At 44.9% G+C, this 21,869-nt stretch overlaps 1 protein-coding gene across 2 annotated transcripts in view; it reads right to left on the bottom strand.

Moving 5' to 3' along the window:
- LOC307259267 (nuclear factor of activated T-cells, cytoplasmic 1-like) overlaps positions 1 to 21,869 on the bottom strand; it is a 62,873-nt gene that overhangs the window by 17,127 nt on the left and 23,877 nt on the right. The window contains exons 7-9 of one of the 2 annotated variants that reach the window (XM_080039039.1): positions 15,455 to 15,510; positions 12,738 to 12,870; positions 4,056 to 4,673 (exon numbers count right to left, since the gene is read on the bottom strand). In XM_080039039.1, the coding sequence (XP_079895165.1) occupies positions 4,056 to 4,673; positions 12,738 to 12,870; positions 15,455 to 15,510 (807 nt within the window). The remainder of the gene's footprint in view (positions 1 to 4,055; positions 4,674 to 12,737; positions 12,871 to 15,454; positions 15,511 to 21,869) is intronic. The other variant, XM_080039040.1, reaches the window with a different exon arrangement.

The following is a 21,869-nucleotide window of genomic DNA, read 5'->3' as shown; positions in this document are numbered from 1 at the left end:
GGCTTGACCTGCTCCCAAAAGGCCAGCGGGTCAGAGGTGTGAGTGTTGTGAAAGCATAGGCTGTCACTGGCTCTTACAGTGCTTCCGCATCTCGCTGAGTCTACTGACTGAAAGAGACACATGCGCACACACACACACACACACACACGCACACACGCACACAGACACACACACACACACACACACACACACACACACACACACACACACACACACACACACACACACACACACACACACACACACACACACACACACACACACACACACACACACACACACATACATACTGTCTAAACACACAGGAGCAGCTCTGCTTTAGCGAGTCCCATTAGACACTTCAACCTCCACTTTAATGAATGCCCTACCCCCCTTTAAATCATCTCTCTCTCTCTCTCTCTCTCTCTCTCTCTCTCTCTCTCTCTCTCTCTCTCTCTCTCTCTCTCTCTCTTCTCTGCCCCTCTCCAATCCCAAAGCCAGCCTTGCGGCGCACACTCCAATGTTAGCGACTCAGCATGTTTTCGGCTCGCTGCGGACGCGCTCTCAATCATCATTAGGGGTTTTTGCGGAGTCCTGGGGTCTGGGCAACTCGCCAGGATGTGTAAAAGTTTCCATGAGGAAAGCCTCGAGTTTTGCCTTCAGAAGAATCCGGCGGTGGACGGAGATCCTCGGGAAGGTTAGAATGCCTCTATTTTGTTTGCCGGAGGCAGGGAGGGAGGGAGGGAGGGAGGGAGGGAAGGGAGGAAAAGAGGAACAATTCTGTTTTGAGTTTTGAGAAAAAACAAGCCCAGTAGTTTCAGATGCAGGAGAAAGCACTGAATTGGGGAGGAAACAATCACAAGGAAAAACTACCCCTGCAAACACGAGGCAATCAGAGCACATATGTCAAATGTCAGAAATCGTCAGAGGCCGCGTTGCCCACTGTGTTTTTCTTATTTCGGGGGAATAAGGGCCCTCTGTTTTACCCTGAGAGGCAGCTGGTAGAAATCTTGCCCCTCTGATTAGCACACGTTCATTTGCGTAATGTGTGCTGCCGCGTTTGGCTGCATTTCATGATATCACCCATCACGGCGGAGGCTAATGAGAGAGGACACACGGCAGCAGCCTCACACAGGCAAACGCCTAGCCAGGATTATTTCTGCTTTACACACACACACAGGCACATTTCTACAACAAAAATACCAATAGCAGTGCAGGTGAAGGGTTACCAATGAGTAATTCTGGCTGCATAAAAATCAAGTGTTTTTTGTAATGTGTGTATTGACAATTGTTCAGGTTTTGCTTGAGACACTTAAAACAAATTGTTCCTTCAGACATGTGATGCCGTCATTTAAGCACGTCTTTCATTGGTCCGGCTAACAAGGCAAACGTAAACGCTGCATGCTGTGCTTTTGATAAAATACATTGTTATACACACTGATGTCATTTCACTGACGTTTTCCTCAGAAACATGTGTCTTGTAAAGTACATATAGCGGCCTGTGAGTAAGAATGAGATGTCTGAACGCTTTGGTTTTATATGAGCCTGAGTATACTATGCGTTGTTCACGACAGTGAGTCAACCATCTATTTCATCCTATTCTGCAATTTTTAAACTGTGCCGATCTGCTGCTTTTTTTGTTCCAGGTACATAAAGTGGGACTGAAGTTGGTGACAGCAAACATGCCATTGAGTGAAAATGGCTGCCCCGACATGGAGCTGACTTCCATATGGATTCCTCACGTAAAACCTCATCGCAGAAACCGACAACTTCACCTGACTGTAGTTAGTAAGCTTCCATCACAGCATAGGGAAAGGTTTAGCAGATTACAATGGAGACTGTGTATGGCCGGCAAGAGGGGGGTTAACATCTCAGTCTCCCTCCATGCTAACCAAGCTCCTTGTGGTACGGTAGCTCACCACTGATAAGTTGAGTGATTTCTCAGGAGCTGCGTTAAAACGTGGGCCTGGGCCTGCCTGAGAGACACATTTCCTCTGCCTGATGAGAGCCGGAGGCCTCAGCGTGCGAGCGTGGGAGGCGCTCCACTCTTGGGGAAGATCAAGTCTATGCTCCTGCAGACTTCAAATCACCCCCCCCCACCCCCCCACACACACCACCCAAATTGCTGGGGAGGAACGCTACTCTACATGGCTGGCGTTAAATCACCGCTGCCGTGGTGAGGTCATCCGCTTGTCTTCCCTCTTTAATGGAGCGCATACAGCTCGCTAACATACGGTGGGTAATGCGTGTGGACGGAGAGCAGGGCGCCCTGTGAGCCGCCTTCCGATCTTATTTATTTTAGCTTAGGGCTCATCGGAGGGGTTTTGGGATAGGGCCGGGGCCTTTGGAGTATGCTGTTACCACCACACACTTACAAGGACTCCAGGATCTCACCACAGATGCTTGGTGCAGACGTTAGGCGATGCAAAACGGCAGCACACTGAGGTTTTCAGAGGGGCTGCCTCACTGTCCTTGGTCAATCGATACACATTCCTGTGCGTCCCTAATGCAACTGTAATCACTGGATGAATACATTTGGCCATCGGTTGGAGAAATATTGAGCCTGCTAAAGTGACAGTGGATGGAGTAGTGGGGAGGAGAAACGAGGTTACAAGATTTCACCTTCGCACCGCTGTGTACATTTGGGATATCTTCGTACTGTTGGTGTAAAAGGAGCCCGTGCCAATCTTATTACAAAATGTATAAATGAAGCTACAGTTTCACTTTATTTAATTTAAGCTGAAATAAAAGCTAGAATGCATATCAAATGAGCAGCTTTGTTTCAAATTAGATTTCCAGATCATCCGGCAGTGCGAAGATAAAATAATAAGGAAACGAAAAAGTTGGAAATCAGTTTATGGAGCTGATAACAGACAGACATCTCCCCGGTCTCTGTATTGTCTGTTTATGAGGTGAGGACTAATGGGACTCATCAGGACTGACAGATATGCTGACAACTGCATTTCAACTCAATTACAGTTCCATGGCAAAACTCCCCTGGTCCCCTCATGCCTATCACCCCCTCTACTCCCAGAGCTGTTGAGTGAAGTGTGCACACACACACTCTCACATGAAGTTAAGCACTCACGCCTTCACACACATACAGTACATTCTCTCTCTCACACACACACACACACACACACACACACACACACACACACACACACACACACACACACACACACACACACACACACACACGATACATCAGTTTACTGAACAGAAGGTGCACAATTCCTGAGTTCAATGTAGACTTCTCTTCTCCCACCTCCAATAGGATACAGAGGGATTTTAACGTTTCAAACTGGCACAATGCCATTCATGTGTTCTATGAATATATACCATAACAACAAGTGGAGCCTCTGCTAACACAGATAACAGGTTGGTGACCTGAGACATAAGGTGTGATGTGCACAGGAGGCTATGAACTTGACCATATGGTCCCCTGGGTGTGAGTGGTTTCATTGCCAGAGGGAGACCAGTGACCCCTGATGACGACAGCTGCATGGCGCAGACTCCATGGGGAAAAGTAGGGAAAACAAAAGCCTCAGCCTCCCGCCTCTCGGCATCCCTCCAATAAAGATGGAGGGAAAAATTGGCTCGGTTCAGGAAACCCCTACCCATTGTTTTGCTTCCTTCATTAGTCCTTGTGTCAACAGTTTGGCTGAACACGCGTGTGCCACTGTTTTTGTTCTGCTGCACCCCGGCCGACCTCAGTGCTCTGATGTTTTGACAGATTGTTTCAAAATCCCATCAAGGCAATTTACTGTTTGAAAGTTAAGCAGCCACTTGGACAACATAAGCCGGACACCGAAAGCAAATAAATCTGCCGGGTCTAAAATTAAACAAATCTGACGCAAATCTGGAGCCATGAATTTCTCCAGGAAATGCTGAGAGGTGCGGCCGGGTGCGGCCATGTGTGGGGGCTTGCAGATAAGCTAAAAGGTGTTAAATAAATGTGATGCGCCACGTAAACAGCCATTTTTGGCATGGGCAGAGAGCTCATCATCATTCAAATGATTATCAAATGGAAACTTGGAGACAGCGTGTGTGCAACCTTGTTTCTCGTAACTCACCATCATCTAGGTACATCTGGTCCAGTTGCTGGGGCTCCTGTTTGACGGTGATGGCCGCCGAAGGGGGGCTGGCATCGTCGGGTAAGAGACTGGGTGGGCTGGCCTGACTGGGGCTGTAGGCCTGAACGTAAGGGCTCTCGGCTGTCGCACCAGGAGTGGAGGGTAGGGATACGGGGGATGATGAGGGGCTGCTGTTGGCATAGATAGGGTGGTAACCGTGGTGGTGCCCTGGGCTGTTGAGGTGGTTGGGGCTGCCCTGAGAATGGAGCATCCCTGGGGAAGAGCTGTGGTCTTGTGGCGATGCTGGGTGGATGGGGGGCACCGCTATGCCCGGCGGTGCCACATGAGTGGGGCTGTTGGGCAGGCACTTGCTGTAGGCCACGGGGGACAGGTCATGCAGGGTGGGGCTGTTGATGGGGGATGACGACGGTGGCATGGCAGTGTGGCGAGGTGGGCATGGAGGGTAGCTACCACCAACCAGGCAGGCATCAGGATCGGCCACAGGCATGACGGAAGTGAGCCGGGGCTGGCCGTAATAGGGCTTTGAATGCACGGGCAGTCTCGCAGCAGTCCCCAGAGAATCGTATTCATCATTGGGTTCTGTCTTTATTATCGGCACTGGGGAGAAAGAAAAAAAAAGTAGTAAGAAAGGTGAAGATATTATAAAATAAAATAAAAAACGTGCAAGGGAATCCACGTGGCGCAAACCAGCGCACAAGTTTTCAGGCTGAGCAAAGCAGTGAGCAAGGCACAAATGTGGCCGCAATAGCCTCCATAATCCAAACAAACAACTACCAGTGGATATGGGCTCAGTGTCAACTTGGCCGAGGCCTTCTAACAGAAAAACCCCTCACGCCTCCCACCCGCTTCTACCACACCGAGAAAAAAAGCAAAAAGAATAGGGGGGGGGGGGGGGGGGGGGGGGGAGAAAAAGTGGATGAGTCATCAGTGTGGAAAGCCACAGCTGGCTCTAATAATGAATAAGGCCTATTTTCTTTGGACGCTCCTCCAGCTCTGATATCCAATAAAAGACTACTTTAAAAGCACTGGGCTGCTGCTGCTGTTGCTTCTGCTGCTGCTGCTCAAGGAGCCTGGGATACCTAGGTTTCCTCCACACTGTAGAAGTAATTGTCTCTCCCAGGACCGAACAGATAGAGGGAGAGAGTGAAAAAAAGGAGATGATTTGATTTTGATTAGGCCGTCCGAGCCCCTTAAGAGGTTGTAGAGCTGTGTCTGTGGTTTCGGGGGCTACGGGCCTCTGCTAATGCCGGAGAGTGCAGTGACCCCACTTGATCATCCTGCCTCATCCATTCTAATTTCTAATCCAGAGCAGACCAACTGCAGTGTTTCCTGATGGGTTCTGAATGACAGGTTTCACGGGCCATTCGTTCCATGTCAAGAGTAGTTATTGAAAACAACTGCCTATTTACTGAATATTTCAAAACAGAGCTACATGGCACTGGATCAGGAGATGGAGAGGGATCCACATGTACAAAAAGCTCACTGGTGAGTTATTATGAAAGTCCATATGCACAGACTGTGCCAGGACAAAACTAATAGGGCCGTGTTAAGATACCCAGATGCATAGCAAAACCTTCCGAGTCACAATGGACACACTGTTTCTATTTCTACACATTGTTAAAATGTGTTAATGGGTGTGGTGAGCTTTTGATGCCAGCCATTAAGACTTTCTGGCTAAACTCGCTCCGAGTGACATTTATTCAAAGGCCCACAGATGTCAATATGAATAAGATGTCTGTCTAAATTGTGTGTTTGCTTTATTTTACAATAAAAAACCTATGAGTGAGAGTAAAAGCAAAGGGTGTCAATAAAATGTACTGTGTGTAAGTGTGTCATGTGAAATGAATAAAAGGCAGCTTCCAATGTGTTATTATTATATTGTGGGAGTTGGATTTGAAAAGTCATTAATCGCGCCTGCTGCCTCTGGGGTGCTGAGCTGTGATGCGGTGATAACCCAGAGCAGGGAGCACATTTACGTCAGCCCTGTCTGCTTTCAAAGCCCAGGGACCGGGCCTGGTGTCTGTGGGAGCCTCGTAAGTCAGGTCCCATGATGCATTGGTCCTCTTCACCACAGCCTGGGGAGTAACAAGCAAGTCACATGGCGTGCAACACATCCATAGTCACTTCCCTGCCTTCTGTTTGGTGTCAATGGATGGCATAGTGCTACGGAGCCAAGTGTGTGATGAGAAGGTTCTAAAAGTTATCTGTTGAAACACATTTTGGCCTTTTTCCTTAGGACATCTGTTTCAACGTAAATGAAAAATTGCATACTGAACATGTATGTTTATGTTATTATAAAAAAAAAAATGTAAGTATGTCATGGTTGTAACGTCGTACTTAAAGTAGCTACACAAATCTTTCAGATTTTGTTTACTCTAGCGCCACCCTTGGACAAAAGAGGTAGTGTTTTACAACACCAATGCCTAGGCACATTAATTTGTTAAGGAAGCGAGTGAACGAGATGCATTGCCATGAGGTAATGTATTATGTGACTTTGTAAGATTAATAATGGTAATATGACGATGCAAACTAAACTTTGATTAAGTACTGTTTGGGGAACAAAGGGTGTTCCGGTTTGACTGCCATAAATCCATAGTCAGTTCCCGGGAGATCGGACCCTTGCAAAGGCATTAATAGTAACTATATACAAGTAGCGTTTTCGCTGATGGTCTCGTTTGCTGTTACAGGTCATTTATAATCATCAGAGTAAAAATACTACTGTTTCATAAAGTTTAAAGTTCCTTGTAGGAGGTTTAAGTTAAGTTTGAACTTAGCAAAGTATACTCATGCTCTACCAACGGAGATCATGTGGGTAAAAGAGCTACTTGTCTAATGTTTGTGACTGTTTCTTTCTCTGGATGACCTTTCAAAGATTAAACACATCTAATGCAAAAAGTCACAAGATTTCCGGCCTTTACCATAACCAACATGAGAATTCAATTTAGGCAAATAGGGTGAATCCAGAAGGGATGGGATGCTGTTGCCCTTTGCAGGCAAACTTTGTATCTGCATTGGTTGGAAAAAAAAAACAGGTGTATTTTAAAATGAGTGGTCTGGCTTATTGCAGCTTAAGGTTTTCCTTCTCAGTTAAGTCGTTTATCAACATTATTTTCCTGTAGGCCTTTTTAACTATGAGCGAGACTGGCAAAATGGGAAATCGAATCACGTTGGACTACTGGCCTTTCTTTAAAGTTTTCCAAAAGTCTCCTTCCTCTGCTACAGATATAAACAGTTGTCTCCCTCCAGCCCGACCCATCTGTGTGTCTCCTTTTCCAGAGCTGAGAAAACAGATTCACCAGGCGGGTCCCAACTTCAGCTGGCTTTTATTTCCTCCCAAACCTGTGGGTTATGGCCCGCAGACAGATGATGTTCTGCACATGCTTTTCTCTCCCATCCCTGGCAGTTTCCCGTCCGTCCGCGCGTATTAAAGTGATCAGGTTTGATCGGGGTATTTTATTAGGCGCTCGTTTCCTCTAAAGGGAATCGGGAAATAGAGGTGTACCTATGTCAAGTGTATTTGATTTAAAGGACAGGCAAACTTTTATTTTGAAATTTTCCATCAGGCAAGGTATATTTAGGGATATAAGAGGTTCTGATATTAATTTTGAATGCTTGAAATCAGCAAGATAACTCATTAGGTAAAGAAACACTGATGTTGGTATGGGAAAGCAGGGTATGATTCCAAGTCAAGGTAGGGCAAGTCCAGTGAGGCTCCTTCGGCAAGACCCTACATTTTAGGGTCTTGGAAAAAAAAAAGCTCCCGAACCTCAATTTGTAAGTCGCTTTGGATAAATGTGTCTGCTAAATGTCATGGAATGTAATGTTTTTTTTTTCTGGCATATGATATGTTCATGCCACTGTGAAAAACAATCTAAAGCTTTGTCTTGTTGCAGAAATGCTGGACTCGTCTTTCTCTAATGGCCTGAATCTGCAGTGACATTTTTATAGGAGCAGGTGGTAGTTCAAAGCTACCTGGTGCACCACATCCCACTGTGTAGGCAATCTGGTCACCCAGTGTACTGTGAAACTCAATGTACCGTGGGTGCGTCTGACAAAGCCCAAAGCTCTAGACATGACAGAAACACTGCTCTTTGTCCAATTTCGGGGAAAAACATGACTGTGCAAATATTTATAAAAAAAAAAAAGAACAATGTGTGGTTCGTCAAACTTTTCCTATGTGTGTCACTGAACATGACTTTCCTCCCTCCAACTCCTAACCACAAACCGATGCGGCGGGCGGAGGCCGGCACCCATTTGCGTTAAGAATAGAACTTGATCTTTCATAGGAATCTCCAAACGGCCTGTAAAAATAAAGGGGTTCCGAGAAGTTCTTCAGCTCCAGCTTAGGTCATTGCCAGCACTTTTTTGTTGGCGTTTGTTGTTTAATGTGGTTGCCGAAAACTCTTTCTCGTTTGAAGAGCAACATTTCACATCCCTACTCACGCAAAAAAAAGATTGGAAGTCGACTTTGGAAAAGTGAGGCTCATCCCGGGAGCCAGACAAAGATGTTTGTACAGTATGTTCATCTTGACATCACAGACGAGAACTTAGGCATGACAAGCCAACCACAAATGCTGATGGTATCAACCTTCCATTTGCATGACAACAAATATCTTCTTGATCCAATGCCCAAAAGCAGCTTTACCTCATATTCAATAAGTCACGAGCAGCATCAAAAAGATTGACTTCATAGGCTCAAATGGTTTTGATGTGTCCAACTTTAATAACTTTGTTAAAATCAGTTATTTCGATTAAACCTTTATGTTTCTGGAAATCTTAAAGACATGTTATTTTGTTAACTGAAGTCCAACTGAAAGATTGCTATTCTCCTAAAGACACTTGACCTATGTGCCCTCTGACACACAAGTATGGTTCGGGTTTGTTCTATCTTCTGTGCATTACTATGCCAATGTTTCATCGGCTCTACAACATCCCTCTACTCAAACCACAAAAGTTTATCTCAGTCTGTCAGCTTGTCAGCATGACTTTGATTCCACTACAGACTGCATCTGATAATAATTTGCATTAATTTGATGTTGGATTCAGCACCAGGCTGAGAGGAAATAGAAAAATCTGCTTACATGTCAGAAACAATATAGTCTGTATTGAAATATGTCTGAATTGATCTTAGGGAAACAAACAGTAAACTGATACTTTATAATTTCTCAGATTTTTGGGGATTTTTAAATTGTATTTATTTCATTTTAGCTTTTTTTAACCATGCAGTTAATTTAGAACAAATTCTTATTTAAAGAGACGGCCTGGCAAAAGATAAAAAGCCTTTAAATGGGATGGGGTGGGGACTAGATGCTTAAATTAAGTTATCGGTGTTCAGCCACAGTAGGTGCCAACTGCATTTGCATCACTTACAAAGAATAATAAGGTGATCACATGACCTGAATGGAAAATAAAGGTGGTTTTCATGAGCATCTGTGTCCCGGAGAGTGTTTGCTTCATCCTTCCGCTGTTTCAAACAAGTGGGGCTATTTTAAGGGTTGGGTTTACCCTTTTATAGACGAGCAGACACCCGAGTGTGAAAGAAATGTTCTCTCTAAACAACGTCAGAGACCACAACTGCGCTTGAAGTGGGAGAGCGGGCCGGAAGAGCCCCTTTCAAAAAAAGTGTTGACAACAGTCTGTGTGAAAGTGTGTGTGTGTGTGTGTGTATGTGTGTATGTGTGTGTGTTTGTGTGTGTGTGTGGGTGTCCTCCTCCCCAGCCCACCCCGAGTACCTGGCCACAGTGTTAGCTGCTTCTGTCAGTGTTGACACACACACACACACACACACACACACTGAAACCCTCAAAAGCAAACAGCTTCTCTAGGATTTCCTCATTCTCTGTTGCTGTATTGAAACCATTTATGTATTACAGTCATCATCACCAGAGGGTCTGTTTACAATAATTATATTCTTTATACTGCATTATTTATGTAGCATTTGTCAGTAAGCACCGATTAGCCACTTAGCCAGTAAGCATCATGAATAAGAAATGTGAAAAAAAAAATCATATTTGCCAAATATACAGTATGTTTTATACTTTTATTATAACAACTACGGTACTCAAACTCCGTAATGTGATACTTTAATACAGCATTCACATCTCATTCATAATGCATAACAAGCTGGAACCTTGTTGTCTGTGAAGTTGCTTCCCCGTATAAAGTCTGTTTTTTGGCGTGTTTGTTTTGTGAATAAGTTTTTTATTGTAATAAACAAATTATCAAAATAACATAAAACAACAATTAACAGATTTTAGAAAATAAAGGAATAGGAAGAGAACAAAATGGTTAAAGAATGCAAAATCAACACTTTTTTGTTTAAAAAAAAGATGCTATAGTGTATGTTTTAATGAGTGTCTGCAAAAGTGTGCTTAATCTCCAAATACCGTAGAACACAATAGCTTGTGAATCAAGGTCTCTTTGGCTCTGGCACTTGTGAGTTAATTATGCTCCTTTGAAAAGACATTGGCTCTGCTTGTGTGGTCCACGCTGTACTTGTGGTTGACTTGGCAGTGAAAGAGAGAACACAACAAGTCATCTTTTAATTAGGGCCGTGTTTATGCTAAGTGAAATGACTAAGAGATGCACGGCGCTGCCTGATAGGCCTCTATGTCTCTTTCTCTTTCTCTCGCCCTCTTCTCTGTGGAAGTACAGTATATGAAATGGATATGCTATATATGGCCACAGTTTGTCATCACCACACTGGTCCAGTTACCCATAATGCACTCATTCATCACACAATCAGGCATCTCCAAATAGGGCCATGGTCTACTTTTCTCTCAGAGCCTCGTCCAAAAATCCCAATCATTTATCTCCTGTGGCTGTAAATACATCTGCTGATAATCTAAATGTCACATCGTATTAACAGCTGTGGACTCAAAACACAAAGCATGCTATCCCAGAAGCATTAGAAGCATTATACGCTGATCAATGTAAACAAGATACTCTTGTTTTCATTGCACGGGTTATCACAAGGGTGAGGCAGGTCTTGTCAAAGGAAGGTTGCTGGTTGGAATTCCCTACACCAGCTGGGACAGTCAGTAGCCTATGTGTATATGATATTAGAACAAATACTTGTATGTTGTTAATCCGACTGAAACTGGACTTTTAAAATAAAAGTTAACACATTGGTCGAACTGAAATCGTAGTCGAGTTACTCGAATTACTCAAACTCGAGGTAACACATCACAGATAATGCGATTGGGAGTCGAGCTACTGCTGCATGTATACAGTGAATTGGACCATGGCTGGCCTATAGGCGCTCTGCACAAGCTCCACAGTTTCCCGCCCAATTAAGACACCAAGAGTCCATGTTTACCTGGATGCTGAATAGCATGCAATGCTAACAGAAGAACAAGATGAACAGAAGAGGAGCAAAGCCAATGGAGAAGCCGGTAATAGCATGGTGAAATCCACATCCAGATGTGTGCGTTTTGGACATGGTAGGCTACCAGTTTGCAGCTAGCTAATCATTGTTCGTTGGCTTACTTGTTTGTTTTGATTGTTTGGGCCGTCAACCAAAGGTGGTCCAATACAAGAAAGCTAAACGAAAGGGCTACCATAACAGAGTTGGACATATTTTGGTCAATAAATCGATTTTCCTCCCAGGTTTGTATTCTGGGACAAGGACAGTAGTCCAATTAAATGGCCTATAGTCCAGCTACAACAGAAGCTTGACTTAACTGTGCATGTCAACGTACTGAGTGTGTGCGAAGGGATATCCGTGGGAGTTGGAGCATCACTAATCCCGCCTTCAGCAACTTTTGTTTAGGTGCCTGGAGAAAGGCACTGAACTTGTGACTTCTTCAGTTAAGCTGCTAAACAGCCGACAGCAAATGGACTCAGGCACTGTAAATGAGAAGCATTGTTTGTCTGAGAGAAGGACAAACATGCTTAGTCAACGTTATCCAAATGCACCATTATTCTTAGCTGCATGGTTTAAAGTGATAACAAAAGCTTCTATTTCACCTGCGTCCATTGTTGAAAGTCAAAAGCACATAACGTCATATTGAGGACTGAACTCTTCTCTAAACTCTCAGCAATGCATTCCTCAAATTCCAATGTGAAAGCCATCTATAAACACTGAGGCCAAGGACAAACGATGAACACACAGAGAGAGAGAGAGAAAGGTATTCCTGAGGTGTTCAGGTTGCAACATGAATGACAGGGCAACACACTGCCTGGTAGATGCATGTGTGCTTGTATTCGTGTGCGTTTATGTATGTGCATGGATGTGTATTTGTTAGTCCATAAGTGTGTTAGTGTACCAGGGAGGGCCAGTGTGTGAGTGTGTGTGAGATGGGGGTGTGAAAGTCAGGTCGCTGGGGGGAATGACTTCTCTACATCAACAGCGCTCGGAGGCTCTGTCACTCAACAAGTACACCTCATCGCTAGAGAACGCACTCTCACTACAGAATAAACACACCTCACACACAGGCTGCAGGTTTGGCGTAACGTCAAGAAAACACAGACCCCCAAAAAACTGTCCGCAAATTTCACATGGCTCGTTGACGGCTGCAGTAAACTACAGTGGACAGATGTCAAGACCTGCAGAAATACTCAATGTGATGAATGCATGATGAGTGTGGGTCTTGCCCAAAGCACACACGTCACTCAGTGTGACCGTTTAATACATAGGTGGGAGATAGTGGTGATGATTACCGTTAGGAGGCAGGTAGGTGAAGCGCTGGCACTGGCTCCTCTTCCTCTTGCCGTTGCAGACGTAGAAGTTCACGTGCACCGGGCTCGATATTCTGTGGTTCCTGTACGGCGGGATTTCCACAACCATGGTACTCTAAGATACAAAAAAAAAACATACAACAATATATTAAAACAATATGGAGTTGAGTTAGTAGCTGATACCCCCCAAAAACTGACATAATTTAGCTTCCGATTTTGTCAGTGTCCAATTGTACATCTTTGTTACAACGTCCGGCCTGAATTGAGGTTACTGGTTCCAAGAGGCTTATGGGAGCTGCTCTAAATGAGCTCAGCTGGACTGTGTATATGCAGCAGCAGCGGAGCCCATGAGGTTGGTCCAGTGCCCGTGTTTGTGTCTGAAAGGAAACCCCAGGGCTTTAGCTATGTCCCCGTATAGCACTAGAGGCGAGAAGTGCCCGGCTTATTTGTTTGCACTGCCATGCCTCCCTGTGGAGCAGCTCGCCTGTGCCCGACACCTCCCTCCCTACCCAAGGCCAAACCTCTGCAAATCTAGTCAGATGTGACCTTTTGATGCCTTGCTTTCTTTCTGACAAGGAAACATGGAGATAATTTGTTTTGAGCGTTTCTGTCTAATTCCTGTGATGGCTGTCTCTCACAAAGGGTGCAAATGGGCCACTTTTACAGGAAACAGGTTGTTGTTTGAAATCACTGTGGATAGATGGAGCTGAGGGGTGTGTGTGTGTGTGTGTGTGTGTGTGTGTGTGTGTGTGTGTGTGTGTGTGTGTGTGTGTGTCATGGTGAGTGTTTGTCTTTATGTACTTGTGGAGACCTTGGCGGGCGACCAACGCTGTGAGGACAATTATCTTTGCGAGGACATTTTGGCCAGTCCCCATGAAACAAGGCTGGAAAAGCACTCACTTGGTGTGTGTGTGTGTGTGTGTGTGTGTGTTTGTGTGTTTGAATAAGAGAGTTCTGCATCCTCAGCCCTGGTCTGGCCCTTTAGATGTCTATAAAGAAAACATGCAGGTGGCTGAATGAGTGTGTTCAGTGTGTGTGTGTGTGTGTGTGTGTGTGTGCATGTGTGTGTGTGTGTGTGTTTGTGTGTGTGTGTTTGTGTTTGTGTGCACATGGCTTTCCCTCTCCTTCCTAGCCAATGAAAGTTAGCATGCTCCGGATGGCAATAAAAACACAGTCAGGCGTACAGGCCAGTGCAATTTTAAGGTAGTCTGGAGGCAACTGACACAAGAGTAAGGCCAGTGCTCTCTCTCTCTCTGGCTGGCCCGTCCCTCCCTGTACTTGTTTGTTGGAGCTACAAATAAACACACTGCTGTATTTGTCTTTCATCGACCTCGCCGCCCCCGGGCTGTGCCTTAGCACGCCGCTAATTTTCCAGCATCTGGGACTCCAGCCATAGCACATCAGCCAGCCCTGCAGGCCAATTAAGACACCAAGAGTCCATATTTACCCTGCTGATGCAACCCCAAGTCGTTTACCTGAGCGAAATAACAGCAACAACAAGGAGAAAAACAGCCTCAAGTATAGCAGCGTTTAGATTGCCCGTGGTTAATTTTAAACCTTTGCCTAGAACATAAAGGGGGGAAGGAGGGGGGAGGGGGGGGGGCGATGAGACGCCGCTGATGAAAGGCATCTGCGATTGAAAACATACTATCATAAAGCATAACAGGTTTTGTTCTCAAATCCGGTATCTGACTATGTACACTGAAAGCAGATCCAACAAATCTCAAGTGAAATTTTAACGAACTCCAGAGAACGACCATGCTTTCTGTGACACGTAACAACATTTACTCTGTTACCCCCCCACCCTCCCCCTGGCGATTCCCCTCTCCGCTCTGCTTTATATTAACACAATTTCAATGTGTGACTGAGCGTTGCCAAAATTAGTGCAACAGGCGGTTTGTTTTCTCATCAAGGCTCTCGTGAAATTTAAAGCAGCAGGTAGAAAGCCAGGTCGTATTATACTCTTTGGCTGCTTGAGCCCGGCACAGACGAGGTGTTTAAAGTCCAATTCCCCCCGCCACAACACTTTGCTGTGAACTAAACGTCTGGCTATGCTGGGAGGGCTGTGGCGTAAGTGTCTGTGTTGTGTGTAAGTGTCTATATTTCCATTATTACTTATTTTTTTTTATTTTTTTTAACCATTATTTATACAGGTAAATCCCATTGAGACCGAAGACTCTTTTGCAAGGGAGACCTGTTTTCCTTTCCCACGTTACCATTCACACACACATTCATACACCGATAGCAGGCTAACTATCGACATTCACACAAGGCAAGGTGGGTGAAGTGTCTTGCCCAAGGACACAACAACTATGACACAGGTGGCAGGGCGGGGATCGAACCTCCAACCCTTTGATCATCGGCCGACCCACTCTACCAACTGAGCAACAGTCGCCCGGTTATCTGTATGTTTGTGTGTGTGTGTGTGTGTGTGTGTGTGTGTGTGTGTGTGTGTCTGTGTGTGTGTGTGTGTGACTGCGTTATGACGCCCCTGTTTACTCCATGAGCGTATACAGAGATTTAGTGAAAATTCCATTCAGGATTGCATGTGCTAATCATCATGTTGCACCTCGCAATGCATTAGCAAAAATTACATCATTAATGGGGACAGACGAGCAGGAGACAGAGGGAGGAAAGGAGAAAGTGTCAAGGGAAGGTGAGACTGAAGACGGAGTGATGTCGAGGCAAGGTGCACTTACACATTTGACGGAGTCCTTGTCAACTTTGGCTTCTGTCTCCCACAGATGATGCCCATCTAGTGAAAAAGAAAAAGATAAAGATACACTATTTAGACAGAATATTAAATTCAGAATTTCCTTCGGGATCAATAGAGTATGTATGTATGTATGTATATATCTATCTTTTGTGTGGCTTGTTACGAACTGCATCATCAAACAAACACAATGGAACTCTGGAGATGATACTTTTGCTGATGAAGAAAAAGAGATGTGTGCTTAGTTTGAAGGTATGAGGGGTTTTAGCATTTTGTTTAGTATTCTAGTTATTTCTCTGTTAAACAATTTTATAATGAATTGATAATTGATTGATTGTCATTTATTAATCAAAAATGCCAATCATTTGCTGCTTTCAACATCACTGATGTGAGCATTTGCTGCTTCTCAAAGTCTTTGAAAAGTGAAACGTTGAGGTTTTTCATCCAAAAAAAAAAGCAAAACAAAACAAAGAGAAGATGCTAGATCAAGATGCCAAAATGTAGGTTATGGAAAAGTGTTTTTCACTTCAAAGACTTTTTATGCAATTTATAGAAAATGTATAGATGTTAAAACAAATGAGTTTAACCTTTGATACCTAACTAGGGGCGGCCCATTCCCTTATTAAGTATCTAGATTAAGTTATCACTATTTCACTATCCTGTATTAGATTACTTTTTTCTCCGATACTTCTATTCTTAACCTTGCTCTTAAAATGTAGCAGCTGCTTTTGTTTGTTCTCCCTTTTCTTCTCATCTCCATCTTGTTGTGGTCAGTGAGGAGGTTTCCCTTTTGCTGCCACGCAATAAAAAAAGCATGTGAGCTGCCGCAGCTGTTGGGGAGCCTGCAGAAGCTCAGCTCACATTCTTTTGGGTTTTTTTCTCTGTGATTTCATGCCACACCTTAGTGAAACAGACGCTCTGGGCTCTGCTAGGGCAATCACCACCGACCCAGGATTGTTTTTTTTTCTTCACAGAACCAATGACTCATTAAGGGGTCTGTCAGGAATAGAAGTGACACAGAACAGCCTTCGTGTCGGTGGCACACCATGTGAGGCAATAGCATGGGCTAGTAGCCGTGTCACTGCTACTGTATGTTAGCGGCGGGATAGGCGGCCTCTGTGCCTTTACGGATGCAGCGATACAGTCGCAGCTGGAGCGCTGCAGTGCTTTTTGCCTCTGGGACAGGAAGCCATCAGATAAGATAATCAGACTCAGTTTCCAAATAACTGATAGCAGATTCAGTCTAGCGGCTCTGGAAGATGTAAAAGCCTTGTTTTTTTTCAATTCTTTACCCCAAAGCATTATGTTTTTCACATCATGCAGGATCCCAGTCACGGTTGGCCAATTATTGGTGAGCTGTGGTAAAGCGGGGGCGGGTGGTCAGCTTTATTATTCAGGGAGTGTACATCAGTAGATATCTCTTTTCCAAAATGGCCATATTAAAAACCCGGGGCAGGAGAGAAAAAAACAGACGGTGAACAGATCAGATAAGGTTTTTTTTTTTTTTTTTTTTTTTTTTTTAACTTTAGGGGGGAAATAAGAGTTGCATATGGAGAAATGTGCTTCGCTGTGCTGTATAACGGAGATGATGTGGAGGACCGGGGGAATAGGAGCATGCTGAAGTCTGCAGGAGTGTCATAGTATGGGGCAGGCATGGATACTCGTGCATACGGCAGGCCAATTGAGATGCTCAAAAAAGAACGAGACACACGCAATGCTGTGAAGTGGCTGTGACGTGTAAACGGCGGGGCAATTAAGAGTGAGCACAGACAAGGGGAGAAGGTCAGAGAAAGTGAGAGAGAGAGACAAAGACAAACAGAGGATGAGCGCTCGTGTGCTCATGTTACGTCTAGGGGAACCAAGAGGGAATCTCGCCCGCCTCCGCTCTGGGAGACACTCCAAGAGGGGAAACCTTAGACTAAGACGTCAACCCCAAGCCTCCACCAGTAAACATGTTTTTCAAAACTTTTTCTTCCTCTATTTATCGCTCTCCTTCTCTCTCTCTCTCTCTCCTCTCTGTCACCTTTTATATCTCTCTGTCACTGTGTTTCCTTTCGAACCTGTCAGCGATTAACTCCGTCAGACTTAGCAAATCTTAAATAAGAGACAGTGAGCTGGGTTGGGGCCACATGTGGCATACCTTTCGCGAGTTTGGAGAGCGCCGTACGACTGATAACCGCAGAAGTTTCCATTCACTCCTCCTTCCCTGCAACATCTGCAAAATGCTTCTGTTCCTGACAACACCTCCTCCTTCTCGCTGCCTCCACCCACGCGCAAAACACACACACACACACACACACACATGCAGACTCATGCACTTGCACACACACGCAGCCGCAGTATCCTCTACCTTTGTGCTGGCCTTCAACTTGAATGATAAGAGGGAGGAAGCAGAGAACAATAGCGGGTAAGGGAGCTGCATCTGGAGAAGTATTGCTATAATCCAGCCCAATTTAACCAGATAATAGACACATGCAAGCACATGCACGTATATAAACGCACACTTATTCCCAAGGATTTGCTCTCAAAGGGGAAAGCAACCACCTTTCTATTACTCTATCCATGACTCACTGGTGCAAATGGGATCCACAAAGACCAACACCAACACACACAACCAGGGCAACACACTCATTCATCAGTCAATTATACCACGTGTAGGTAAATGAAAATGGAGTAAATGTCACACAGGTAGAGACTAGACTTTGTGTAAACAGCACAAAACAAACATACGCTGCAGACCCTACCTATAGATCTGAGCAAATAATATTCCTCCTTATGTATACTGCATCCAAGTAAGAATACTGAACTTTTTTTTTTTAAATTTTCACTAAGCCCCAAATAGCTGAGTAATGACATCTTTGTCCTCACAATAACCTCACAGGTCGTGGCGTTCCCTTTTATTTTTTACAACCAGATATGATTTTTCCTCCTTAAAATAGAGTGTTATGTAGTGCACAACAACTTCCAGTGGCCGTTGAGAGTTCACGTTAGTATTTTTTAAGTGTGGAAAATATGATTCATACATGCTTAATTGCGGAGGTTTGTCTTGTGAAACAACCCAGACATAGTTTGCAACTATGTCTATTTTCCAGAGATGAGATTTCAGGATTTTTTCTTTTTTTTCTTTCTCTTTCCTGTTTGCTTATGTCAATCTTTATTTTTCCGTTTTTTGGTATACTGCTCTGCTGCTACTGCTGCTGCTGCTTCTTCTTGGATTGGGAAGGCTTCAACAATTTTACACACATTTTCAAGGGCTATTACCTTGTTGTTCAATGAGGTAGCAAAGCCAAAAGGCCAATATGAACCCCAAGATGACCCCCCCCCCCCACCACCACCCCCTCCCACACACACACACACACCCATGACTGATCCCAGAAGGGCAGCTGCTTTCCCCCTCAGAAGCACCTGACCTCGGGGTTTCGGGACTTGTGAAACCGGAGAACTGGTGGATCTGCTTCAGATTGTGAGGCTTCCGTATAAATTATGACCTGACAGTAGATGTGCGATGGCTTTATAGTCAGGAAGTGAGTTATTATTGGTGTTATAACAGGGAAAGCGTGAGCCGACTTGACCTGTGAGAGTGTGCGTGCAGGCCCTAAGACAGTGGCGGGCCGGCGCAGTGAGATTTTACTCTTTTATCAAGACTCCAGCTGAGTGGCATTGAGACCGAAATGATCTGCAGAGCGGGAGGGATGGCTGAAACAGCATACAGACTTTAACATGCATGTAGTATTAGTGTTCCCATGGAAAGGGTTGGATGCTCTCCATGGTGTGTTGCACATTATATCGCAGCCGAGGGAGCGTCGTAAACCCTTAAACTGAATCCATGGTGTAGAGGAGGGCAGGTCCATGCTGTGTTTGATATTTGCACAGGGTCTTCTTGAAAAGTGGAGTCAGCCATTCTGGAAAACGCTTGATGTCAAAATCACTGTTTGTCATAATCAGTGAATATCTCCTCACGATACGCTACCTGTATGTGCTGAGAATTTTTTTTGGTGTTAATATACAGCCTAGGCTCTGTAAACTGTAAACTGGTATTTAAACAAATGGTATGTAAACAGAGTGGTCCCACTGTAGCTAGCAACATGCCCGTTTACAGAGCCTATGGGCTGTATTAACACTGGATATTTTTTTATGGTGCTCACACAGTACGAACAGGTAGCGGACTGTGAAGACATATTCATTGATTTTGACAGAAAGTGATTTTGACAACAAACATTCTCCAGGATGACTGGACCTCCTTTAATGGTCTGCAGACAAATGGACACATAGGCTGAAGAAAAAGTTTCATCAATACATGCGACTATCAGATTTGAATCACTCATCTGGCTCCCCTATGATAAAGGGTGGAGGCCACAGGAGAGTCTAGACATCCTTTTGTTATGATTTTTGATATGATTCAACTGGTTTCTTTTGATGCATGGACACGCCCAAAGCAGAGGCATTCCAAAATGTCTCACTGGCCTGTTGCTGATGAATCCCTACACATCTGATGAAATGCATTATTATAAGTTGGAGTCAGTTATACGTTAGAATCTGTATAATAAAGGTTAAGCTAGCCAAGTGACGTCTCCTGCTCGAATACCATATGGTATGGTTCTCATTTCTTAGCTATTGACGCAATATCTGCATGCACTAGTTACAGTATTGCATTCTTCGTTTTATGGAGGATGGCAAAGAAGCTTCAGCTCTTTGATAGGGCTCCAATTATGATAAGTAATGCTTGATTTTGGTGCGCAACATCATCCTAATTACACAGGATATACTCATAAGGTCTCTAATCTCCCGCCCGAAGCCAGGGTGGAGGGTTGACCTGACGCTGCCACGGTGCCAATAACTTTGAGCCAAGAATTATGCAGGTTATCCTAGCCTGCAGCCAAAGGGGCAGTCTAGACACACCGCTAGAAGTACAATACATGGACCGACCTGTCTGCTGTTTAGACTTGCCCACGCTAGAAGTGCTCGACGAACTATAAACAGGCCTTTGAATGGATGGCAGTGTGTTAGACCTAGCATTCCTCGAATTGCAATAGGTACGGCAATCCGAAATATTTCAGCCCAGCCGTCGCTGAGGCGTTTTTCCACATGACGAGAGTAAGAGCCTGGGGGGTTCTTGTTGCGTCCTGATATCACAGGTTCTATGCTCTGGTTTTAAAAATGCTCTTGGCTGTGAGTGTGGACCAGCCTGAAGCAGAGGTGGAGGAGACCAGACGTTGCAGCTCAGGGTGTGTGGTGTGTGTGCCAAGCTCCAGGGCAAAGCTCCAATCGCACCAGATGTAAAAACTATCCCGCAGCTCACCAGGGAATTCCCTTACCTCCCCTCTGAGTCAGAGTGTAGGCTTTCCCCGGCCCTCTCTCTCTCTCTCTCTCTCTCTCTCCCTCTCTCTCCCTCTCCCTCTCTCTCTCAGTCTATTTTCCCTGCCTCTAGCACTCGTTCCATCCACGGAAAGCGGGGGCAAGCCAGAACACACACTGCAATAGGTGCGCCAGGTATGTCCTCCGACTGCGGTGCCAAAAAAAAAAGAGCGCAGCGGTTTGGGGCGAACCAAAATACTGACACCACCTCAACACATACACATCATAAAATAACAGTCAAAATTTGAACCGAGCGCAACAATGCAGGAGACGATGGAAAGTTCCGTCAATGCCCACAATTTGCCCTCCCTGCTATGTGAGTGAAGGATATGACTCTCCACTGCGGAGAGAGAGAAAACAGAGAGAGAGAGAGAGAGAATAATATGACAAGGCCTATTAAAAATACATGTCAACAACAATTACCGTCGAGAAGAATGTTTACATTGCAGCAGAAGCAACTATTTGGACTTGAGGTTCTCCAGTCTATCATTATCGAGCTACAGTCTGATTAATTTGCCCTCCCTGCTATGCGCGGATTTCTGGCGAAAACTGAAGGAAAAGCAGTTGCATTGCATTGATTCATCCGTTAATGGAATAAATAAAGTGTATTCATGAAAGACACATGAAAGCAGAAAGCCGGTAGAAATTGGCCTCCCAACATGGCATTCATTACTAAACACGAGTCAACTTTGGGGCAGGATATGAACACTTTTACGCTCTGATTTCTAAGGAAGCTCTGTCTTTTTCTGAATCCCCTCATCCTCTCCTCTTCCTCTCCTCTCTCTAAGCTAACCCTCTGAGGGTCTTGTCTTTTCCGTTTCATCCACTCTACAGGGAATCCCTCACGGATGACTCACTGAAAACACTTCCTAGAACAACGCAAACAGGCCCACGGGCTAGCAGCGATGGTGCACACACACACACACACACACACACACACACACACACACACACACACACACACACACACACACACACACACACACACACACACACACACACACACACACACACACACACACACACACACACACACACACACACCA

This window comes from Ammodytes marinus (assembly GCF_949987685.1).
Source record: "Ammodytes marinus genome assembly, chromosome: 13".
Lineage (NCBI taxonomy): Eukaryota > Metazoa > Chordata > Actinopteri > Uranoscopiformes > Ammodytidae > Ammodytes > Ammodytes marinus.
This window is presented reverse-complemented; position numbering and strand designations above follow the sequence as displayed.